Raw genomic sequence first — 24,633 nt, forward strand, 5'->3', positions numbered from 1 at the left:
ATGCAGGTGAAATGCAACATGCTGCATCCCACCTGCGTTTGCCGCTTACATGGGAGTACAGCCCCCTTCAGAATAATCTACTCCTGCGTTTTTTCAAAGTCCACCAATTGACTCCAAATAGGTCATAGGAAGCCCCCCCATAGGCTAAAACAGCAATTCGGCATGTTTTAGATGGCGAATGGTCAAAGTCGAATTTTTAAAGAGACAGTACATGATAAATTTCGACATTCGAATTTTTAACTTTCAAATTCGAATCGTATTTGGACTATTCCCTAGTTGAAGTACACAAAAAAATAGATCGAAATTCAAAATTTTCTTCATTCGAAAAGTCACCTCGACTTTAGCTAAATCTGCTCCTATAGGTTTTTTCTATGTCAAAAACCTTAGCAAAATCATTAACGTTGGACTTGGCAAATAGGTTATGCCTGTATTCTTTTGCAATTCACTCTAAATAATAAATTGAGATCCAGGTGCTGCCATCTGTAATCATAGGACTCAGGTGCTGCCATCTTTAATTATAGGACTCTATATACATAGGAGTCCTAGGACTCTACACCCACTGGTAATCTGGGCCCTCTAACATGTGGCCCCATGATCAAGTAACATAGGGCCCCAATACAAAAAGCCTTGCTCACACAAACAACAAAACCCCTGATCTGCCATGGTCATGCCAAAAACTCCACCTATGAACCCACCTGCCCACTCCCACACACGCTCCATTATTTTAAAGGAACAGTTCAGTGTAAAAATAAAAACTGGATAAATAGGCTGTGCAAAATAAAAAAAAATTCTACTATAGTTAGCCAAAAATGTGATATTTAAAGGCTGGAATGACTGGAAGTCTAACATAACAGATCTTCCTGCTTTTCAGCTCTCTAACGCCGAGTTAGTCACCGACCTGAAGGGGGCCCACATGGGACATAACTGATCAGTGAGTTTGCAAATGATCCTCAGCATTCAGCTCAGATTCAAAAGCAACAGTTATGACCCATGTGCCCCCCCCCCTCATGTCACCAATTGGTTACTGTCTGGTAACTAATCAGTGAAAACCAAGAGAGCTGAAAAGCAGGAAGTAGTGTTCTGTTCGATGTCCAGTCACTCCAGCCTTTAAATATAACATTTAGCTAACTATATTAGAAACATTTTTTATTTTGCACAGCCTATTTACCCAGTTTTTAATGACATGCAAAACATTCTTTCATTTGGGGGGGGGGGCGCTCCCTCTGACAAGGAGCACTTGACTGCAGTAACCCTTATACCTCCCTGTTGTAACCATTTTTGCCTTGAAAAAGCAGATATGTGTTATATGATAAAAATTTGATCTACAGCACTAGAATAGATCACATGCCTAGTAAAAGACTGTAGTCCTTGCGGGTGAATGCAAATAACTGCCTCTCCCCTGTATACATACAATGGCACAAATCAAAACTAGGCTTAACTATATTCATGGTATGACATACCCGTCTGCATTGCTACTACATAAGGTAAGATCACATTTAATGATCAATATTCATGATTGTGTATATTCTATCTTTTCTCCCTTGACTTCCCTTAAGCTTTACCCCCAAAATGAATACTTAAGCAAAAGATAGTTTATATCATATTAGGTGGCATATTAAAGAATCTTACCAAACCGGAATATATATTTTAAATATTGCCCTTTTACATCTCTTGCCTTGAGCCACCATTTCATGATGGTCATCTGACCAGAAACACTACAACTCTTGCTTCCACACTTTCTTGTTACAGTTAAAGACAGAACTATGTCCGTTAATTGGCTCATGTGACCTAACATGTATGGTTTGTTTGTGTGCACCGTGAATCTTATGAACCCAGGGGGTGGCCCTTATTTTTTAAAATGGAAGTTTTATTTATGATTACCCAAAGGCCAGTACTACTAAACAAATGATATCATGAAAATGGTTTATTTACATGAGCTGTTTTATGCAATATATTTTTAAAGACCTACATTGTTTGGGGGTATAGTTTTCCTTTAAAACAAAAAAGAAAATTGTGAGTTATTCTAAAAAACTAGTTTTATAATCTAGTTTATAATCTAGTTTTTTTCCACCCAGTTTATGTTTTGGTACCACAAATACAATGGGCACATTTACCCATGGAATTCCTTGTTTGTGGATTTCTAATACTTTCTATGGATCATTTACCATACAAGTGCTATATGCAAAGTAGTTGGCCATTTTACCCACCTGCAGAATTCCAACAACATTGAGTGCTCCTGCTTAGTAACTTGGTAACAATTTATCCCACAGACACTAAGTTGCACCCCTTGTTAAACTGTGCACACGTATTTCTTTAAATGTATACTTGAATGGTGCCACTTCAGTGCACAGATGCACCACATGTGTAGGCACAACAAAACAGAAGCACCCTTGAAGCAACTACTCCTCAATGAGTTACGTTCAGGTCTCCCTTGCATGGTGGGTCCTAAAAGTTAAATATCTGGATGATTAAAATTATCCATGATTGTCATTTGTCCTATCAAAATTCTGTACCTTGAAGCTCATGCATGTCCAGCTGATCATGACTGCATTACTTAACGCACATTTAAAGAAGATTCCAGTTGTTTTATTTGCAAGTTCAATGAGTGCAGGAGAACACACCATTTAAAGCATTGGACCACACATAACAGCTGATTATAAAAAAAACGGATGGTATATATGGTAGAATAACAAAATAATGACAAAAAAGTAATAAATATTCACTCAAATAAGGAAATTCATTCTTTCTGAAAGTACATTTTAAACACATGAATATAATACAGTGTTTGAGTCTTTAGCTTGTGTATTTATCTCTACTGAGTTTCTTCAGTGGCCATTTCTGCCTGCTCTTTTATTTCCGATTCTGGGTCTCCTGGAAGAATGTTTGTTGTTGTCTGAATCAACTGCTCAATTTGTTCCTCTGTAAGTCTTTCCTCACTCTCTTCCACCATCTGTTTTGTAATAAGAGTTTTGATATTGTGAATTTATAGCAAAATGCAGTAAAGTGTCAAGTGCAGCTCTGCCACAGATATTTCCTATCCAATGACCATACACACTGCAAAGGAAGCTTATTCGACTAAGTGCTATGCTGCAGGACTGTACAATGTCAGTACAAGTATAGGATCAGTTATCCGGAAACCCGTTATCCAGAAAGCTCCGAATTATGGAAAGGCTGCCTTGCATAGACTCCATTTTATCCAAAATGTCCTTTTTCTCTATAATAAAACCGTACCGTGTACATAATCCACACTACGTTAATCCTTAATGGAATTAGAACCAGCCTGTTGGGGTTTTTATTTTTTTTTTTTACACTATTTTCTAGTAGACGTAAGGTATGAAGATCCAAATTACAGAAAGATCCTCTATGCAGAAAACACCAGGTCCTGAGAATTCTGGATAACAAGTCCCATACCTGTAATACATAACATGTCCATTGCAGCTCTGTGGACCGCTATATTTTAAAGACTAGTGTTGACAATTTCCAGCCATCACCATTGTGCTAGAACCACACCCTGCCATCTACCTATGGCAGTATTTCTTAACCTTATCATCTCTGGCAAGTGTTGACAATTGGAAAAAATGTCTAGCATGTGAATACTTCTGTTATAAAAAGGCTTTTACTGCAAGCAGCAAGAAAAGACAACAACAAGCTTGGTATACATCAGGGGTGTCCAAACTTTTTTACAACGAGGGCCAGATTTGGTGAAGTGAAAATGTGTGGGGGCCGACCATTCTAATTGTTCCATTATCTGGGAGCACAAAAGAAAGGGAGGCCCCAAAATGGACAGGGCAACTCTAATGTACAATAGTTTGTTTCAGCTTATACTTGAGGGGATAATAAATAATTATTTACCACAAAAATCAGCCCTGACAAGCTTCCTGCATCTGCACCAGAACGATTACATAACACTGTGCCTAACCATAATGCTCATACAGGCCTGGACTGGCAATCTGTGTACAGGCTACTTGCCTGGGAGTGGCAACCTTCCCCCCTTTCTCCTCCACCCCTCTGTAGCTCACTCTGACAGCCAGAGAGAGAAGTTGTGGAGGAGTGTGTTGTGTGAGTGCAGAAGAACAGAAGTCTCCTGCACAGACTGACTCTGACTGAGTTTTACCTCGTAGTCATGGTGAATGGCAGCACACTGCAGCAGGCAGCCTCTCTCAGTCTCCTGAGACGTCCACACGCTGTCTCCCCAGTCCCCACCCAGTTTCCAGAGGGCAGGCTTACAGTCTGACTCCAGCCAGCCAGCCAGAGTGAAGCCGTGGGGAGGGGGGCGTGCCTGGGCAGCACAGCTCTAGTGACGTCCACACTCTCACACACCCAGTCTCCTCACAGGCCAGCCAGCGAAGTGGGGGGCGGGGCATGCCGGCACAGCAGCAGCAGCAGCAGTCTCTCTCCTCTCCAGGGACTGTAATCAGAGGGAATGAGGTGCCTGCCGTGCTGGACGTGGTGACGTTTACAGCGCTGCGCCGCCTCCCAGTTAGTTAGTTGGTCTGCGGTCGCTGGGAGATTAGGTCTTGGCTTGCTCCCTGTATCTTTTAGGAATTTGATGCGGGCCAATTTAAAATGGATCGCGGGCCGCAGTTGGCCCGCAGTTTGGACACCCCTGGTATACATTTACTAAATATAAGTATCAGAGGTCTTAAAGGAACTGGATAAATAGATAGACTGTGCAAAACAAAAAATGTTTTTAATGTAGTTGGTTAGCCAATAATATAATGTATAAAGGCTGGAGTGACCAGATTTCTAACATAACAACACAACTTCCTGCTTTTCAGCTCTCCAACTAAGTTAGTCAGTGACTTGAAGGGGGGGGGGCATGAGCATATAACAGTTATGACCCATTTATATAACAGTTATGACCCATTTGGCCCCCCTCAAATCAGTGATTGGTTACTGTCTGGTAACCAATCAGTGTAAGCCAAGAGAGCTGCAAAGCAGGAAGTAGTGTTGTGGCTATTATGTTGCACATCAAGTCACTCAGCCTTTATACATTACATTTTTGCCTAACTATATTAGATTTTTTTTTTATTTACCCAGTTTTTATTTTTATACTGAACAATTTCTTTAAGGGAGCAATTATTAAAATAAATGTGAAACCGCTTCTAATCAGTATAGGATTTGTGAAACCGCTTCTAATCAGTATAGGATTTGCTCCAGAGTTTATTTAGTCACATGAAGGGATAAACTTGATTAGGAAATTAAGCCAGGCTCATCTACTCACAGCCAGACTTTAACAGAATAACCAATTGACTGTACAGGGGTTTGCCCTATAGCTTATGAGAAAGTACCCCATCGGGCATGAAACAACTTAGGCTATATGCCCTAATAAACCAAATTTAAATTTTTTTAATAACATTTGTAATTTTATAAATTGCTTGATTTCATTTGAAGTGTTCACACAACCTATGACTACATGGTCTGCATTTTATTCTCATTATAAAGATGTATATACCTACCAGTTGTATTTCAACTGCAGTCATAGGTCTGTGGTTAAGTAGCTGTAACTTTTCAGCTCTGTTGAAAAAAAGTAAAGCAGATTATAATTGCAAAATATGATGTTTTGGTATGTGCCTTGCTTTGCTTTACGTACTCACTGATGCATATTAACATACCACTAACTGTGCCCTGAAGGGAAGCTAAAATGTAGTACAATTGTGCTTCTGCATCACAGCAGTATAATCTAAGCAGATATCACCTAGTACATCACATGCAGCATATTTACAAAAGGTAAAGACATGGTGTAAGAATACACCACACATAACCATTTTAACACCATGCCATATACAGTGGTGTGAAAAACTATTTGCCCCCTTCCTGATTTCTTTTTCTTTTGCATGTTTGTCACACAAAATGTTTCTGATCATCAAACACATTTAACTATTAGTCAAAGATAATACAAGTAAACACAAAATGCAGTTTTTAAATGAGTGTTTTAAATGGGTTTTTATTATTTAGGGAGAAAAGAAATCCAAACCTGTGTGAAAAAGTAATTGCCCCCTGAACCTAATAACTGGTTGGGCCACCCTTAGCAGCAATAACTGCAATCAAGCGTTTGCGATAACTTGCAACGAGTCTTTTACAGCGCTCTGGAGGAATTTTGGCCCACTCATCTTTGCAGAATTGTTGTAATTCAGCTTTGAGGGTTTTCTAGCATGAACCGCCTTTTTAAGGTCATGCCACAACATCTCAATAGGATTCAGGTCAGGACTTTGACTAGGCCACTCCAAAGTCTTCATTTTGTTTTTCTTCAGCCATTCAGAGGTGGATTTGCTGGTGTATTTTGGGTCATTGTCCTGCTGCAGCACCCAAGATCGCTTCAGCTTGAGTTGACGAACAGATGGCCGGACATTCTCCTTCAGGATTTTTTGGTAGACAGTAGAATTCATGGTTCCATCTATCACAGCAAGTCTTCCAGGTCCTGAAGCAGCAAAACAACCCCAGACCATCACACTACCACCACCATATTTTACTGTTGGTATGATGTTCTTTTTCTGAAATGCTGTGTTACTTTTACGCCAGATGTAACGGGACGCGCACCTTCCAAAAAGTTCAACTTTTGTCTCGTCGGTCCACAAGGTATTTTCCCAAAGTCTTGGCAATCATTGAGATGTTTTTTAGCAAAATTGAGACGAGCCATAATGTTCTTTTTGCTTAAAAGTGGTTTGCGCCTTGGAAATCTGCCATGCAGGCCGTTTTTGCCCAGTCTCTTTCTTATGGTGGAGTCGTGAACACTGACCTTAATTGAGGCAAGTGAGGCCTGCAGTTCTTTAGATGTTGTCCTGGGGTCTTTTGTGGCCTCTCGGATGAGTTGTCTCTGCGCTCTTGGGGTCATTTTGGTCGGCCGGCCACTCCTGGGAAGGTTCACCACTGTTCCATGTTTTTGCCATTTGTGGATAATGGCTCTCTCACTGTGGTTTGTGGATAATGGCTCTCTCACTGTGGTTCGCTGGAGTCCCAAAGCTTTAAAAATGGCTTTATAACCTTTGAAATTGAACTCAGGTGTGATAAACCACAGTTAAGTTATTTTTTAACAAGGGGGGCAATCACTTTTTCACACAGGCCCATGTAGATTTGGAGTTTTTTTTCTCCCTTAATAACGTAAACCTTCATTTAAAAACTGCATTTTGTGTTCAATTATGTTATCTTTGACTAATAGTTAACGGTTTTTGATGAGCAGAAACATTTAAGTGTGACAAACATGTAAAAGAATAAGAAATCAGGAAGGGGGCAAATAGTTTTTCACACCACTGTAAATACATGAGTATTTATAATTAGAATTAAAATGTTAAGTAGCATCTCTTTTTTTACTCGACTCTCTTAATGAACTTGCCCCATTGACTTGACTCTCTAGTGAACTTGTCCTAATAGGTAATATGTATACCTCAGTAACAGTGAGCTGAGCATCACGTTAAAATGCACTTGATTAACACTTACTTGGTCAGTTTATGCCCTTTCATTGCCGTTAGAAATTCCTGTAAAATTTCAGGGGTTTGATAGTGGCATGGACTGCTTGACAAGTATTTCAGGGTCTGGAAAAGTATGAGGGTTAAAATTTAACCTGGTTTTTCTAGATAGAACATTTAGCATTTTCTATAGGTCTTACAAAGAACTTACATTTTATTAAATAGCTTTTTTGATTGTCTCTTTAATTGTATCAGTTTGCAGATGACACAACACTATGCAGCCCAATTAATTCTAGCCAGGATGTGGCATCCTTGTAGCAGGATCTTGACAAACTGGGCAGCTAAGTGGCAAATGAGATTAAATGTTGATAAATGTTAAGTCATGCACCTGGGATGCAAAAGTAACCAAGCCACTTATACCCTTAATGGGACTGCACTAGGCAAATCCATTATGGAAAAGGACCTTGGAGTCCTTGTAGACTTGGCTGTAACAAGCAATGCCAGTCAGCAGCATTGAGGGCAAATAAGGTCTTGAGCTGTGTTAAAAGTGGTATTGATTTATGGCAGGAAGTGATCATTCTTCCACTGTATAGAGCACTGTAAGGCCCCATCTAGAATATGCCATACAGTTTTGGTCTCCAGCAAACGGGACATTATTGTATTAGAGAGGGTACAGAGAAAGGCAACTAAGCTGGTAAATCTCAGCTATGAGGAAAGACTGGCCAAGTTGGGGTTTGATTTTAATTCTTTGTTTGGCTAGCCCTGCATGAGAGTGCTAGATTAGCTAATTTCTAGTTACAATGTCTATTTAAAAGAGTGGTTCACCTTTAAAGGAGAAGGAAATGTTAAAACTAAGTAAGCCTTATCAGAAAGGTCCATCTAAATATACCAGTAAACCCCCAAAGTAGTGCTGCTCTGAGTCCCCTGTCAAAAGAAACAATGCATTTCTTTCCTTCTATTGTGTACACATGGACTTCTGTATCAGACTTCCTGCCTTCAGCTTAAACCTCATTGCCCTGGGCAAGAGCATGCTCAGTTTGCTCCTCTTCCCCACCCCCTCCCTTTTCTACTGTAATCTGAGCCCAGAGCAGGGAGAGACAGGAAGTGATGTTACACCATGTTAATACTGCAGCTCCTATCCTAAACAGAGAGTTTTAGAGCTTTTTACTCAGGTATGGTAAAACATTCTAAAGAATAAATATAGCATTCTAGCTTGCACTATTGCAGCTAATCTATTGGCAATAAAATGCCTCCGTAGCTTTCCTTCTCCTTTAAGTTAACGTTTCTTTTTTTTTTTATAGTTTTTGAATGAGTTGCCTTTTACTTCTCTTTCCAGCTTTCAAATAGCAGCCACTGACCCGTCTAAAACAAATGCCCTGTAAGGCTACGAATGTATTGTTATTGCTACTTTATATTCCTCATCTTTCTATTCAGGCCTCTCCTATTCATATTCCAGTCTCTTATTCAAATCAATGCATGGTTGCTAGAAGAATTTGGACCCTAGCTGAATTGCTAGAAGAATTTGGAGCCTAGCTGAATTGCAAACTGCAGAGCTGCTGAATAAAAAAAAAAACAACTTAAAAGCCAAAAATAAAACCAATTGCAGATTGCAAATATAAATTTACATACTAAAAGTTGAACAACCCCTTTAACAAATGTCTACTGATTGATGCAGTTTGCACTGCAATTTTTTTAGGTGTTGCTGAATAAAGGGGCCATATTAATGTATCTGCAAGTGCTTCTTTATATTACTTTACTGTTGACTAGATCTTTGATTGCAGCAGCACACAAGAAAAGTATCAGAACTTACTTCGTACATGATAGTGTTAAGATTTTGTTGTCCGACACTATTCTTGTTTTTTCGTACTTCTCTCTGCTTAGCTTTCAGCTCGGTAAGGAGGTGAAAAACCTTAGAGGTAAAAAAATGACTTTAGTTAACAGAAGGATTCTAAATCAGATTACCTAAAAAACTGCCTTCTGTATAGCCAGCACATTCATCTAATCACAGCAATTGCATTCCAAAGCCCAAAATGCATATTCTAAATGTCAATATATGGAATCATGGCTCTTTCCTCACTCTCCCTATGGTCTGCTAAGTTCTACGGCTCCTGCCACACTAGGCAACAGAACTAAGAAGCATCGGAAAACAATGCCTTTATTACTTACTTAACCTGTCTGAAGGACAGTAAAGAAAGGAGTCCTCCTGTAATAATTTCATGATATTAGCATTGTAAAACTGCTATCATGACAACTACAGAAGAAAAATAATTAATGTAAATTGAAAGGATACTCAAAGGGCACACTGAGCAATTGTAAATTGAGTTGTTTGTTAGCCCCCATTTACTAATTTGTACGCCTTATACACTTATAGCATTCACTCCCACATGCTGAGTGCAGCACACTTTATCATCATGCTCCTTAAAATAATATATACTTGACTCATGGGTGGTACAACTGTTTGTGAGCTTGAAAGCAGACCCCACATTTTAATAGGCCCTAGAGTGAAAAGCGGTATTCTGGGGCAGCTCTGCACACAGCCAACATCTTTAGACCCTAGCTAATGCACTGTGGGTTACATACAAATGAAGCAGGCTCATGGTGGCACACTTATGAATGGGTGCTATGTACATTAAAAGAAAAACAAACTCAACTAAGCCAAAATGAGGCAATGGAATAAAAATTTACTGAAGTATATAGGCAATTCAAACGAATTTGAAAAGTATTTAGTGAGCTACCAATATAGAAAATAAATGTGCATATTGCAGTTTGCACCAGTGAGCAGTGTGTGAAAAATCAGAATGTAAACTGTCCAGTGAACACGCTTACATTGCAAATGCAAACTTTTGTTCCTAATTCGCATTTTTTCCAATTATAGCTTTTAATACATTTATCCATATGCACTGAACTTAAAATGATGAAAACATATTATACCACGAACATGTTTAAATATTCAGTTTTACAAACCTCATAATTGCTCAGGAGTGCAGCATTTGCATCTATTCTGGAAAAAAACCCAAATGTAAATAAAATTATGAAAACAATTCTATACATTGCATACACAAAACAAAGAGAAATCACGAGTGCTAGGTCTAACCCACGCTGTAGTGCTGACCACACAAAAGAAATAAACTTTAAGAACTTCATTTCATCCTATGTAGATCCCTTGAAATACTTTTTATAAAAATTTCGGTGTTGTACCAAATTTTGCCTAAAATATGTAATCTTGCCATGTCAAGTTTCCTCATTTAACGTGTGTCCTACACTGCCTCCTGTTTACTAAATATTAAGTTGCATTTAAAACCCATTAAAGGGGTTGTTCACCTCCCTAACACTTTATTTCTGGGGAACAATCTGAAAAACTGAAGTAAAAAAGGCATTTTTTAAATTACCTTTCTTTCCATTCCTGTCTCTGGTGTTTCAGTCTTGCAGCTCAGTAATTCAGGTTCAGATTCTAAACTGTTAAACATTTTGCAACATTTAGTTGATACATTTCTTAGTAGCATTTCTGGAGTATTAGCAAATAATATATCAATCCTAACAGCTGCCTATAATGAAACCCAGAGATTCTGTTCAGCAGGGACAAATATAAGAAATGTAGCAATTAAATGTATCAAGTAAGAACAGTGACCCCCCTCCCAGAGCTGCTTTAGAAGGTGAAAAATTACACTTCAATATTATAAAAACAGTCACACATAGAAAACAGAAAGTAATTGGAAAAAGTCATTATTTCTGGTGATCTATCTGAAAACAACTAGCTGTTTGAAGGTGAACATCCCCTTTAAAGCTAGGCAGAAATGTGCTTTATTAATGACTATGTGGCAGAATAGAATTGTGTTCACTTACCCTTTGTTCAGAGACTATAGTGAGACCATCAAGGAATTAATTGAGCTAATTAACTGTGCCTGGTCCCTTTTTCTTGGTCTAAATGTGGTACGTGAGCTTACATATTTTGGCTAAAATGTGGTACTAACACCTCAATTTTTAAAACATATTTAAAGGGATTAACACAGACTGAATTTGAACACTGGTTGAACACAAGTTTTACTCTTTTCTATACATCATCTGTTACATCAGTCAATAAAATTCTCAGCAACAGAAAGTAATTCATAGAGCTCATTGATCATTTATAGGTCTATCAACCCCGAGAGCGCTGAATTCAACTGACCAATATAGTTAAGTTTGGTTGAAAAAAGTCCATCAAGTTCAACCCCTTAAAATGAAACCCAGTGGCGCACAAACACACTCTGACCCCTTCATGCACCCACATAAATTATATATACCCAAATCTATATTATGTCTGTCCATGAAATCATCCAAGCCACTCTTAAAAGTATTAACAGAATTGGCCATCACAACATCATCCGGCAGTGCATTCCACAACCTTTCTGTGACGAAACACCTACATTGTTTCTACGGAAAGTTCTTTTCCACTAGTCTAAAGAGGTGGCCTCTGGTTCAGACCTCAAGTAACTAGAGACTGAAAACAGATTTTAAAGGGGGTGAGACCATTTTTCTATAAAGGCAGTTGGTATTTACCAATATTCAACAATGCTGCTGCTGCTGAGAAATGTGTCAAATGTAACAGTACAGAATATGCGCCTGGATTTGAAGAGACTGGAATATGAATAGGAGAGGGGCTTAATAGAAAAAGGAGTAATTAAAAGTAAGATATATTCTTATGGATGATGTGATCCTTTTGTTATTTTATATGGTTCACCTTCAGAGTAAGGCACCGCCAGACCTTTAGACTTTTACAATTCTAATGAATGAATCACTGAATCAGCAACTGGTTCTCCAGAGTCCTATTTAAGAATTGAGCAATTTAAAGTAACAATAACAATACATTTGTAGCCTTAAAGAGCATTTGTTTTTAGGTGGGGCCAGTGACCCTCATTTGAAAGCTGGAGAGAGGCAGAAAAAAGGACAAAAAATATAAAAACCTAATAAAGGCCAATTGAAAAGTTTCTTCGAATCAGCCATTCTATAATATACTAAAAGTTAAAGGAAAACTATACCCCCCAAACAATGTAGGTCTCTATTAAAAGATACTGAGTAAAACAGCTCATATGTAAAACCCTGCTTCATGTAAATGAACCATTATCATAATAATATACTTTTCTAGTAGTATGTGCCATTGGGTAATCATAAATAGAAAATTGCCATTTTAAAAAAATAAGGGCCGCCCCCTGAGATCGTAAGATTCACTGTGCACTCATACAAACCACATGTAAGGTCACATGAGCCAATTAACAGACAGAGTTCTGCCTTTTGCTTCCTCACTTCTTCCTGTTACAGTTAGTGTTGTAGTATTTCTGGTCAGGTGATCTCTGAGGCAGCACAGATACAGTCACGAAATGGTGGCTCAAGGCAAGAGATGTAAAAGGGCAATATTTATGTAAATATATATTCCAGTTTGGTAAGATTCTTTAATATGTCATTCAATTTGATATAAACTATCTGTTGCTTAAGTATTCATTTTGGGGGTATAGTTTTCCTTTAAAGGTGAACCAATCTTTAAATTTAAATTTTGGACAAACTATCATAATAAAATATGGGAAGGAACTGAAAAAAAGTCTTCATTTCTGACGTACAATCTGAAAAAACGGAACCAAAAGGCGGACAACCTTTTTGAAGATAGTGACAGAAACCCAAAAAATTGGAATGTAGTTTTCAAAGGTCAGTTGTTGTGAGTTACTAGCTAACACTACTACATACAGTAGTCACCATATGCAAGATTTTTTTTGTTTTGTTTAAGAAAACATCTTTTGCCCTATAGCAGTTGGTAGTTATAACCCCTGTGCCAAATGAAGTATTTAAGACAACAACAAGGGGGATATTTAACTACTATGGTTAAGTTCCCCTCAAACTTCATTATTTTGTGCTCTATGTAGGTTTTATATTTCAAGGTAAACATTGCTATTATGTTTGAACACATGTTCTAAAGGCACAGTTTACATTGATGCTCCAGTGTATGGGATCATTGTTCCACCATCTATATTACTGTTGCAAAAACCAAGGCTAATGTGTTGTTGGGGCATCCAAGATAGGTAAGTAACGATGGGCTGGGAAAAAACAACTTTTTTACACTCCATATTAGTGCAGATCAGCTACACAACACACAATACTGTAAATATCTATAATATATTAATATCAAGAACCCAATGAGGGAGTTGTTAAGCAAAGTAATAATGAACAGTAATAAAACTCTACATGCCATTTCTACTGGTTGGTACAATAATTCAGCCATATCAACAAAATAGTGGTTAAAAATCCAAATCTAAGAGTTGCAGAAGAAAAATAAATGAAAATAAAAATTGCAAGCAATGGTAAAATATTACTGTCTCTAGGGATGGGCGAATTTTTTCGCCTTGTTTCACCGCAAAAATGATGCCCATAGACTTATATGGAGTTGTGCGTCAAAAAAACAAAAGACGCACGTCAACAAAAATTTCGCCACGCAAGAAAAGTTTTTGACGCCCAAATTTCCAAATTCAAAACGGGTCGAATTCGCCCATCCCTACTGTCTACATGTTTTAATAACATGTCCATAAAAGACAATTTTGACAAATGTATGCTGAATGCATCAAAACATACATTATGCTTATATGCTTTTCATATATATATAATATTCCACAGTACCAGCACTCAGACAGATGTTGCCAGTGGTGCACGATCAATAAATCATATACATTCTTGCGAAGGATCAGCACACACTGTCCTTTTTCAAGGATAAAAGGTCCCCAGGTGGGACCGAAACGTCGGATAAAAATGTGAAAAATGTGGTTTGTTTGAGAATAAACACTATTACTTCACTACAGAACAGTGTGTGCTGATCCTTCGCAAGAATATATATATATATATATATATATATATATATATATATATATATATATAAAAAAAAATCAACCTAGAAAAAAATGCACATACAGGCCTTGTAAGTTGTGCAAACGAAAAAGTGTTTTTATTCCGATGTTTCGGCTCCTAAACTCGAGCCTTCCTCGCGGAGCTACGGCCCTACGGCCGAACGTTCAGTTTACCCCAGATATAGCCATGCCCATTAGTGGCATATCAGGGAAAGATCGGCTCGTTTGGCGATGTCGCCAAACGAGCAGATCTCTGTTTCTATGGCCACCTTTACTCGTCTAAGCTCCTGCACACACTTTTCTCAGAAAGCAAAGAGAGAAAATGCTTCAACTCCCCAGTAAAGAGAATCATGACTGCATATTTCCATGATATAATCCCAGCAGGAAAATTGCAGTAATGTGGCACTGGCTCCACGAGGTGATTTAGGTGGTATCAGCAAGAAAGAAGTAGGGGGTCGCTGACCCCCTCCGTGTGCAGGTGTTAACTTGTATTTTTGTTAATGGCTGCATATTTTGGATGTTTTATAAATATACAATATCTACAAAGAAAGCAGCTTGTGCAAAGGATAACACTCATTTTAAAAATGCTCACATGTAAGTGTCCCCTGTAAAATAATCTGAAATAAAGCCTTGAAGGTATTGTACTACATATGTTATGTACTGTCACTTGGCAAAATGAACGCCACGGGCCCCTATTTTTCTGAAGGTGGCAATCCTAAACGATTACAATTCTACTACTGCTGCCTACCCAGCTAGCACGTACAGTGCGTGTTCTTTAGCAGCTGGAAAGCAAGTGGCAGACAATCTCTTACAAAAACAAAATAAAATGACACATGTACAAACAATATTCCTTACACTTCCATGCTGTTTTTTCACTGCGGTGAAGAAAAAGACGAGCAGAAACTCAAAACAGCGGACGTCAGACCACGTGACACCTTCCGGAAATAAATTCAGAGAAGACGCTGAAACCGGAAACGGAAGTCTATTCTCATAGACCCATGTAGCATGTGTAATTACTGTTCGCAGGTGTTAATTGTAGTTGAGTATCTGATGCTACACTGGGTCCCTTCGCCGTCCCAAACGACAGCTTTGCGACTTGCTTTACACTCACACACGCTCCCCCGCCAATAAAACATCACCAGGCTGAAGATAGGCATAAATGATGTGGCTCAAACCTTTTCACGCCCATTAAAATGTCTTCGCTCATATTTTAGGAGCATTGCAGCGCTAGTACATACGTCTTGTATACGATCCTGGCACAGGGACACAGTAAAACTCATAGAACTCCAGAGATGTCCTCTGGACAGCAGTTTCTAGCTGTCTTGACATGATGCAGGACATAGTCCCAGTCTGTATGACTTTTGAGATGTTCTGCTTGGAAATATTTCTCCCAAAAACTGTCATTTGGAGCAACAGTCATGCAGTTTTCCCATGTATGCTATCTGGGTAATCAGTAGTATTTAGGATAATTTAGGATTGCCACCTTCAGAGAAGTAGGGGCAGGACTGACCGTCGGGGACCTAAAGCATACCTCCCAACGTTTTGGAAATAAAACGAGGGACAAAAAGATGTGCCAATTTTTTGACCATGCCCGTTTTGTGGACACCCCCCCTAATTAACATATTCATTTTACAACATTTGGCAGGTTATGAAAGTTTGAACATATTTCTGTTTTTTTTTTTTTTCAGTTTTGTTAATGAACGTGAATTGCCGTTTAAGAAGTGAGTCTAACTTTTCCCAAGGGACCTCCTTATCTAAATTGTATAAATGAATTAATAGTATAAATAGTATAGTAATAGTATAAATTAATACTAGAGATAAAGGGGCAAACACGCCAAATAGAGGAAGGATCAGAAAGCATTGGCAACCAATTGGGGCACTGCAGATTTGTGAATAAGCAGTATCACTTTAAATGGGCAGGGAGAGCTCTATGGCAGTCCCCTACTAAGGGGATGTAGAAAGTTGTAGTGCAACCAGCTTCCCTCCACTGGTTATTGATCTACAACTCACAGAACCAACACCCGGAGAGCTACAGCCTTGGCCCAGGGCTAGGGGAGAGAGGAGGGGAAAGAACCTGAGCCTGGAACTTTGATGTCAGACAGAGTGAGTTTATTGCTTGTGCACTGTGTGAATTGAGTTTATTGCTTGTGCACTGTGTGAATAGAGTTGGGATAAGGAGCATGAGTGTGTCGGCACAGCTGGCATCACACACACAGCAGCAAACTTACCAATCACTCACACACACAGTAATACACACACAGTAACACACAGAATAACTTACACACACACTCAGTAACATACACACACACAGTAACACACACAGTCAGTAACACACATAAAGATACAGTAACTCACACACACAGTCAGTAACACACACACAGACACAGTCAGTAACACACACACACACTGTAAAGCAGGAAGCCAGTTACTCACTGTCACAGATGCACAGTAACTTCCAGCACAGGCAGGCATAGAAAGATGTTGGCAGCAGTGTAGAACATGAGGTGCCATATTTCAGCTCCAAGTTTACCAAGCCCCCAGCACTACACTAACTCCAGTCACGGGGGGCGGAGTTTAGGACCCATCCGAGCAGCCTCTCAGACACTGAAGCACCACCCTGTAGGTTCTGCCCCCAATGATGTCGTGGTTAGAAACTTCAATTTTTTTTTCTTAAATTCTGGCTGTCAGTGCAGAGAAAGTCGGGAATTTTAAGTAGAAATGCAGGACTGCGGTTGGGCAGTCAAAAATGGGACTGTCCCCCTGAAAACAGGACAGTTGGGAGGTATGGCCTAAAGGGGGACCCAGCTAGGGTTGCCATCTGTCCGGTTTTGGCCCGGGTCAAAACTTCCTGCCCGGTTTATCAAATAAGGAAAACCGGGCAGGATTCTCCATGATTGACACGACGATCCGCCAATCCTCAATCACTGCGTCATAGCCCTGGCCCCTCACTTCACGCACCCACACCTCTACATCATGCCCTGCCCCCTCTCCACCCGTTAGAAAGGTGGCAACCCTAGGCCCAGCTGTGCTGCACTTTTTGAATTAATCAGCGCCCCTTGTTAGAGTCGCGCCCCCAAACCACCGAAGTCGTGAAAAGACCCGAAGCTACGAAAGCAGCAGAAGCCCAGAGGCCACAAAAAGACCTGAAGCCACAAAAGGTAAGTTCCACTGAACACCAATGTGTTTTTTTATTTCATTAAACCTCTGGCCACCAATGTTTTAACACTATATAGGCCCCATGCCACCAATTTTTTTTGAAAAACTTTTATGGGGATCCCTGGCTCCACTTTTTTTTTTTAACTTATAGGGGGGCCCAGAAAATTTTTTGTATGGAGTCCGTGATTTCTGATGGTGGCCCTGAGTAGGGGGCATGGCTTTAATTTTGCTCATTGACAGTGCATAACATATGTAGTAAAACAGCTGCAAAGCTTTATTTCAGATTATTTTACAGTAAAAAAAAGCCTCTACTGTACTCGCTCTGTTATATGAAGTTATGGAAAAGAGAGGGGGTAAAAGAACTCTTTTTATAATGTGATATATGGTAATTTTATCATTTAAAGTAGAAAAATACCCAACCCCATCAAGTGTTACTGTCAACCCCATCAAGTGTTACTGTATATTTGTAACTACTATAAAAATGCAGAGCTGCAGGGCAGTATTGATAGGGGCCATCTTGCTTCACTTTGGATTTCACGGGAGATTTGTAGGATGTTGTCAGATGGACAAAATGCAACCTACAAGTCAGATGTAATGTGTTAAAATATAGTGGAACTGATGCATCATCAAACTGCTGGGTCAGGGCTCACCAGGGATGGAGAATCAGAGGCCCCTGACCCCCCTGTGCCACCTCCATGGGCCCCTGGGCAAAAAACACAACTGCCCCCACTAGAGAGTTTGTGAATTTAGTCATTGTTTCAAAAGCCACTAAAAACCAACCAATAAGCCTCCAAGTTTTCCATACATTTTACCAGCTTAGTTTCCCTTCTCTGTACCCTCTCTAATACAATAATGTCCTGAGCTGGGGACCAAAATGGTACTGCATATTCTAGATGGGGTCTTACCAGCGCTCTGAAGAGTGGAAGAATAACCCTCTCTTCCTGTGAATCTATGCCCCTTTTAACACATCTCAATATCTTATATGCCCTTGATGCTGCTGACTGGCATTGCTTTCTACAGCCAAGTTTATTACTTCCTGGAAGTGACATCACAGGGAGGGAGAGCCACGGGGGGAGTTACATACCCTCCATAGAAGCTGCAATAGCCTGTGCAACACAGATGTTGATATGTGATTTTACTTTAAAGACAAGTTTGCACTCACATTTGTTTTGAAGTATATTTTTAATATATGGTGTTATACTATTTTGGATTTATATCTTTCTATATTGGGATTCGTGGAACTGAGCTAAAGGGCACTACAATATACCTTAATTTTGGCTTGTAAGTAGGTATTTTAGCCACATGATGGATACAACTACTTGGATATAAAGGGATCTTTCTTTTGCATGCTTTCAACAGCAGTGGAAGATTTAAAGTGGAAGCACACCTTATAAAGATATTCCTTGATGTCCTAAACAGCAGCACATATGGGTTAAATACCCTCCCCTATTCTGATAGGACAGACAAGAGCCAATTAAAAACAGCACGGATCCATAAGACCACTCCCCCAATCCCCTCCATTGTGTTTTTTTCTGTCCTACCTGCTGGTAGGAAGGCAGAGCCTTTTTTTCTGTTGATACAGTGGAGTATCACGAAGATTCCGGGACAATGGATCCCGATGGCCGTTTGGGGAGTCAATTCTGGTTGGCTACTCCGGAGGGGGATTCCCTCAGGCAACAGGTAAATCGGCTAAAATGGTTATGAAGTTGCGCAGGCGCAAACGCGCAATGGAACGCACCAACACGCTGACACGCAGCGTAAGGACGCCGGCGTGAATACACAGCGTAATAACGCTAGCGTCAATTCCCTGGCGTTCAACCCGGAAGCTTAAAAAAGCTGAAAACTTAAGCCGTGCTGCCCTTGTCTTGCGTGAGCTACACGTTCTGAGGGCTGCAGTCGCCTGTGGAAGCCTATAAGGTAGGATGCCTTTGGATCCTCTGGGGTTTTTTCTCTTTTTTCTATCTCATTATTTATTACAAGACATATATTTTTTCCATAGATGTCCAATGAAGAGAATGTGGTCAGGAAAAGAATTTCCAAATCTAAGCATTTGGTCTGCAGGGAATGTGAAATCCCTTTACCGGATAACTATCCTAGAGGCAGATGTGAGTCCTGCTTAGCCAAAGAAAATTCTGCTAATTCAGATCCTATGGAGTCGTCAGTCCAGATATTTAAGGATATTCTGCAGCAGACCTTCAAAGAATTTAGAGAATCCCTTTTTAAGGAAAAATCTCCCGTGGATCCAGGTAATACCCCTTCTTCTGTGGAGGGAGATTATGTAATCCTGGATGAAGTCTCTTCCTCATCAGAGGAGGAAGTTGATACCTCAATTTTTCAGGTCGAAAATATTCCAAAGCTTATTAAAGCTGTTAGAGGAGAAATTGAGGCACATGAAGGGAAAGATGATTCTAAGAAAGATGAAAAGCAAAAAAGTGGAAGATGCTTTCCTCTTCATCCGGTCATAAAAGATTTAATTCAGTTTGAATGGAAGAATCCGGATAGAGCTCCTGTGGTTAATAAAAGGTTTAAAACCTTATTTCCCATTGATGAGGAAGTGGAAGCTTGGGAAACTCCACCAGCAGTAGACGTGGCGGTGGCGCGTCTTTCCAAAAGAACGACTATACCTGTGGAGGATGGGTCGGGACTCAGAGACCCGATGGATCGCAGAGCTGAAAGTTCGTTAAAACGAGTGTATTCAACAGCATCAGCCCAATGCAAGCCATTGGTGGCAGCTTCAGCGGTTTCAAGGGCTCTAAGAAATTGGTTAACTCAATTAGAAGAAGATATTGAATCTAAGACACCTAGAGATCAACTCAAGAAATCATTGAGAATGCTGAAGTCAGCTACAGAATTTCTATGTGATTCCTCTATAGAATCATTGAAGTTAGCCTCAAAGAATATGGCTTTATCAACGGCCGCCAGAAGGGCAATCTGGCTCAAACCATGGTCGGCGGACACCACCTCTAAGGCTAATCTATGTAATATGCCCTATGAACCTGGACATCTTTTTGGTTCTAAGTTAGACACATTGATGGAGAAAATGTCTAACGAAAAGGGTAAAAACCTGCCTCAAGATAGGCAGAGGCTGAGATGGAGAGGCTCTTTTTTTCGCCGGCAAAAAAGATCACCAGTTAAAACCCCACAAACCAGGTTTGATGAGAGGGGAAAAGAGAAAGAGAGGAACCAACCTACTAGGAATCAGGGAAGATTCCAAAGATCCACAAGAGGGGGATTTAGAGGTGCCTCTTCTGCTCGTAAGTGGGAGTTCTGACGCCAGAAGTCTGCCGGTGGGAGGAAGACTTGCTTTTTTTCTAGACCACTGGCAAGAGTTAGTATCAGACACATGGGTCATACAACTAATACAGTGGGGATATCGCATAGAGTTTCGAAGTTTGCCTCCTCCAAGATATATTTTCACGCCAATAAATCTTTTGCACAGGAAACAGGCGGCCCTGGAAGAATTGATACAATCTTTTCTCATAAACAGAGTGCTGGAAAAGGTTCCAAAATCAGAAGAAGGAAAAGGTACCTATTCCATCGTTTTTTTGGTACCCAAGCCAGACGGGTTTTTTCGTATGATAATAGATTTAAGATTTGTGAACCAATTCATCCAGAAAAAGAGATTTCGAATGGAAACAGTCAATTCAGTGATTCAGATTCTGGAAGCCGGAGATTATCTAGCAACTATCGATCTGAAAGATGCGTACCTACATGTACCGATGTGCACTGCACACAGGAAATATCTAAGGATTGCAGTTTTTATTCAGGGTCAACTAACTCATCTTCAGTTTCGAGTATTGCCATTTGGAATTACCTCCGCTCCCAGAGTGTTCACAAAGATTGTAGCATCAGTCATGGCTATACTGAGAAGAGAAGGAATCCATGTGGTTCCATACTTGGACGACTGGTTACTGAGAGCTGTATCAGCCACTCTTCTCCAGAAAAATCTACTGAGAACCCTGGAAATACTTCGGTATCTGGGTTGGATTGTCAACAAGGAGAAATCTTCTCTTCAACCTTGCAGGGAGAAGCAATTCCTAGGAATGTGCTTCAACACAGTAAGGATGACAGTTTCTTTAAAACCAGAAAGAATGAACAACCTTCAAAATCAGGTGGAACGCTTGATGGATCCCTTACCAGTCTCTCTGAGACAAATGATGAAGATTCTGGGAATTATGGTTTCTTGCATAGAAGCACTTCCATGGTCGAGGTTCCACATGCGTCCCTTACAGCAGGAAATTCTGTCTCTGTGGGACAGAAGACTGGAATCACTAGACATGACATGGATCATTTCCGAGGAAACAAAGTCTGCCCTACGTTGGTGGTTACACCCAGACAGACGGAGGGAGAGCAGACCAATTCTGGAACCGAAATGGCTGTTGGTTACTACAGATGCCTCTGCTACTGGATGGGGAGCACATTACAGAGATCGAACTGCTCAAGGCCTTTGGAATGCTATGGAGAAATCCCTGTCGTCCAATTTCAGGGAGATGAGAGCAGTATTAAATGCTTTGCTGGCCTTCCAAAAACTGGATCTTTACTGCCTTGCCCCTGACCTGTCGGACAATGTCACAGTTGTGGCATATTTAAACCGGCAAGGAGGAACGAGATCTCAACTTCTTGTCAGGGAAGTGCAGAGAATACTGACATGGAGCGAAGCAAATCTATTGGCAATATCTGCAGTCCATATCAAAGGACGGGACAATGTCCTAGCGGATCACCTGAGCAGATCCAGCATAGATCCCAAAGAATGGTCTCTGAAAACATCCATATTCCAGGAGCTAGTCCAGAAATGGGGAAAACCAGAAGTAGACTTGATGGCAACGAGGAGCAATGCCAAGCTTCAGAGGCTTTGTTCCCTATACAAGAACGATCATCCATGGGCACTAGACGCAATGTCAAGCACATGGAATTTCAGTCTGGTGTATATTTTTCCACCAATCCCAATGATCTGCAAAGTTATCAAAAAGATCCGACAGGATCAAACGTCAGCCATAGTGATCCTTCCATTTTGGCCGAAGAGAATATGGTTTTCGCAGATAATGCAGATGAGCCAGGGGAATTACTGGATTCTTCCAAAGATAAAAGACTTGATCTCTCAAAACCAGAATCATTGTCCAGATTTGGAACGCTTGAACCTCACTGCTTGGAAGTTGACGAGCCCTTATTAGCCAATTCTGGGCTTTCAGAAAAAGTTATTTGTACACTTCTTCATTCTAGGAAACCTTCAACTTCTAAAACATACAGTAGAGTGTTGAGGATCTTCAAGCGTTGGTGTGGCCAACAAAAGGTAGAACCCAACTCTCCATCTATTAAAAATATACTGGATTTTTTGCAAGAGGGTCTAGAGAAAAAACTAAGACCTAGCACTATAAAGGTTCAGATATCGGCTATCTCAGCTTTTCTAGGAATTTGTCTATCCTCGATTCCGCTTATCCAGAGGTTTGTTAAAGCTGCACAGGTACTTGACCCTCCGGTTGTAGATCCAGTACCTCAGTGGGATCTGAACTTGGTGTTGGAAGGTTTATGTGATCCTCCTTTTGAACCGCTTGAGAATGTGGATATTAAACATTTATCCTTTAAAGCAGTTTTCCTTGTTGCTATTACTTCAGCAAAGAGGGTCAGTGAGATTCAGGCCTTAGCATGCCGAGAACCTTATCTACGTTTTTTTCCAAATCAGGTTATCTTGAGAACTTTGCCAAACTTTACACCTAAAGTAGCATCTAAAGTTAATATTAATCAAGAGATTATTCTACCTACATTCTGTCCAGATCCACAGTCAGAAGAGGAGAAAAGATATCATTCCCTAGACCTGTGCCGTGTTCTTAAAGAATACTTATCCAGAACTGAGGGATACAGAAAGTCTGAAAATTTGTTCCTAACTTTTTCAGGGAAAAACAAAGGAAAAACGGCAGCTAAACTTACTCTAGCCAGATGGATAAAGGACACAATTCAGACATGCTATATATCCGCAAATCGGATACCTCCACCTCTTCTACGGGCACATTCAACTCGTGCAATAGCAACATCCTGGGCGGAACGATTGTCCGTCTCACCCGATCAAATCTGCAGAGCAGCAACATGAACTAGTCTTCATACATTTGCTAAACACTACAGATTGCACATTGAGGCTTCCCAGGAAGCAGCCTTCGGTAGAACGGTTCTCCAGTCGGTATACCAGAAGCAATAGTCCCACCCTGTTACTTGCTATATCCCATATGTGCTGCTGTTTAGGACGTCAAGGAAAGATGAAATTTTACTTACCGTAATTTCCTTTTCCTTGAAGTCCATACAGCAGCACATCTGATTCCCACCCTAATAAATATATATTGAAGCAGTTGTTCCGTGTATTCTTGTTACAACACAATGGAGGGGATTGGGGGAGTGGTCTTATGGATCCGTGCTGTTTTTAATTGGCTCTTGTCTGTCCTATCAGAATAGGGGAGGGTATTTAACCCATATGTGCTGCTGTATGGACTTCAAGGAAAAGGAAATTACGGTAAGTAAAATTTCATCTTTTTTAAACACTGGGTGCCTTCCAAATATCCAAACATACTGCACTATTTTGGTTTTCTGTTTTTCTTTTCTCTTTTGCCATAGGCGCTGATCTATTTACAATTTTTGGAGATTTTTTTGGATACAGCTAAATAGACTGTGTGAAGATCGGCAGGAGAAAGTTAAAGGACCCAAACTTTTTTTCCTTGTCACTTTTTGTTTTTTTTGCCCTGATTGCCAGTTTGTCAAGGATGCCACATCCTGGATGGAATTAATTGGCTGGATAGTTTTGTGTCATCTGCAAACACTGATACATTACTTACAATACACTCCCCTAAGTAAATAATGAACAAGTTAAATAAAAGTGGACCCAATACTGAGCCCTGAGCGACCCCACTAAGAACCTTACTCCAAGTAGAGAATGTACCATTTACAACCACCCTCTGTATCCGATTCTATAGCCAGTTTCCTATCCATGTGTAAACGACTTCATGATGTCCAACAGACCTTAGATTTGCTTTGGCAAAATCCAAATAGATCACATCCACTGCTCCCTCACTGTCCAGCATCTTGCTTACCTCATCATAAAAAGCAATCAAATTTGTCTTATCCTTCATAAAGCCATGCTGTTTGCTGCTCCTAATGCCATTTAATAGGACAACATTTTGAATGTGATCCCTTCAAATAATTTGCCCATCACAGATGTCAAACTT

At 40.1% G+C, this 24,633-nt stretch overlaps 1 protein-coding gene across 2 annotated transcripts in view; it reads right to left on the reverse strand.

Annotated features, from left to right (window-relative positions):
* Window positions 1-2,564: 2,564 nt before the first annotated feature.
* crcp.S (CGRP receptor component S homeolog) overlaps window positions 2,565-24,633 on the reverse strand; it is a 29,804-nt gene continuing 7,735 nt past the window's right edge. The window contains 6 exon segments of one of the 2 annotated variants that reach the window (NM_001086435.1): window positions 2,565-2,950; window positions 5,460-5,517; window positions 7,438-7,532; window positions 9,217-9,315; window positions 10,371-10,407; window positions 15,125-15,200. In NM_001086435.1, coding sequence (NP_001079904.1) covers window positions 2,813-2,950; window positions 5,460-5,517; window positions 7,438-7,532; window positions 9,217-9,315; window positions 10,371-10,407; window positions 15,125-15,132 — 435 coding nt within the window. In that variant the 5' untranslated portion in view covers window positions 15,133-15,200 and the 3' untranslated portion in view covers window positions 2,565-2,812. 2 annotated transcript variants of the gene reach the window in all.

This window comes from Xenopus laevis, chromosome 2S, assembly GCF_017654675.1.
Source record: "Xenopus laevis strain J_2021 chromosome 2S, Xenopus_laevis_v10.1, whole genome shotgun sequence".
NCBI classification, from domain to species: Eukaryota; Metazoa; Chordata; class Amphibia; order Anura; family Pipidae; genus Xenopus; species Xenopus laevis.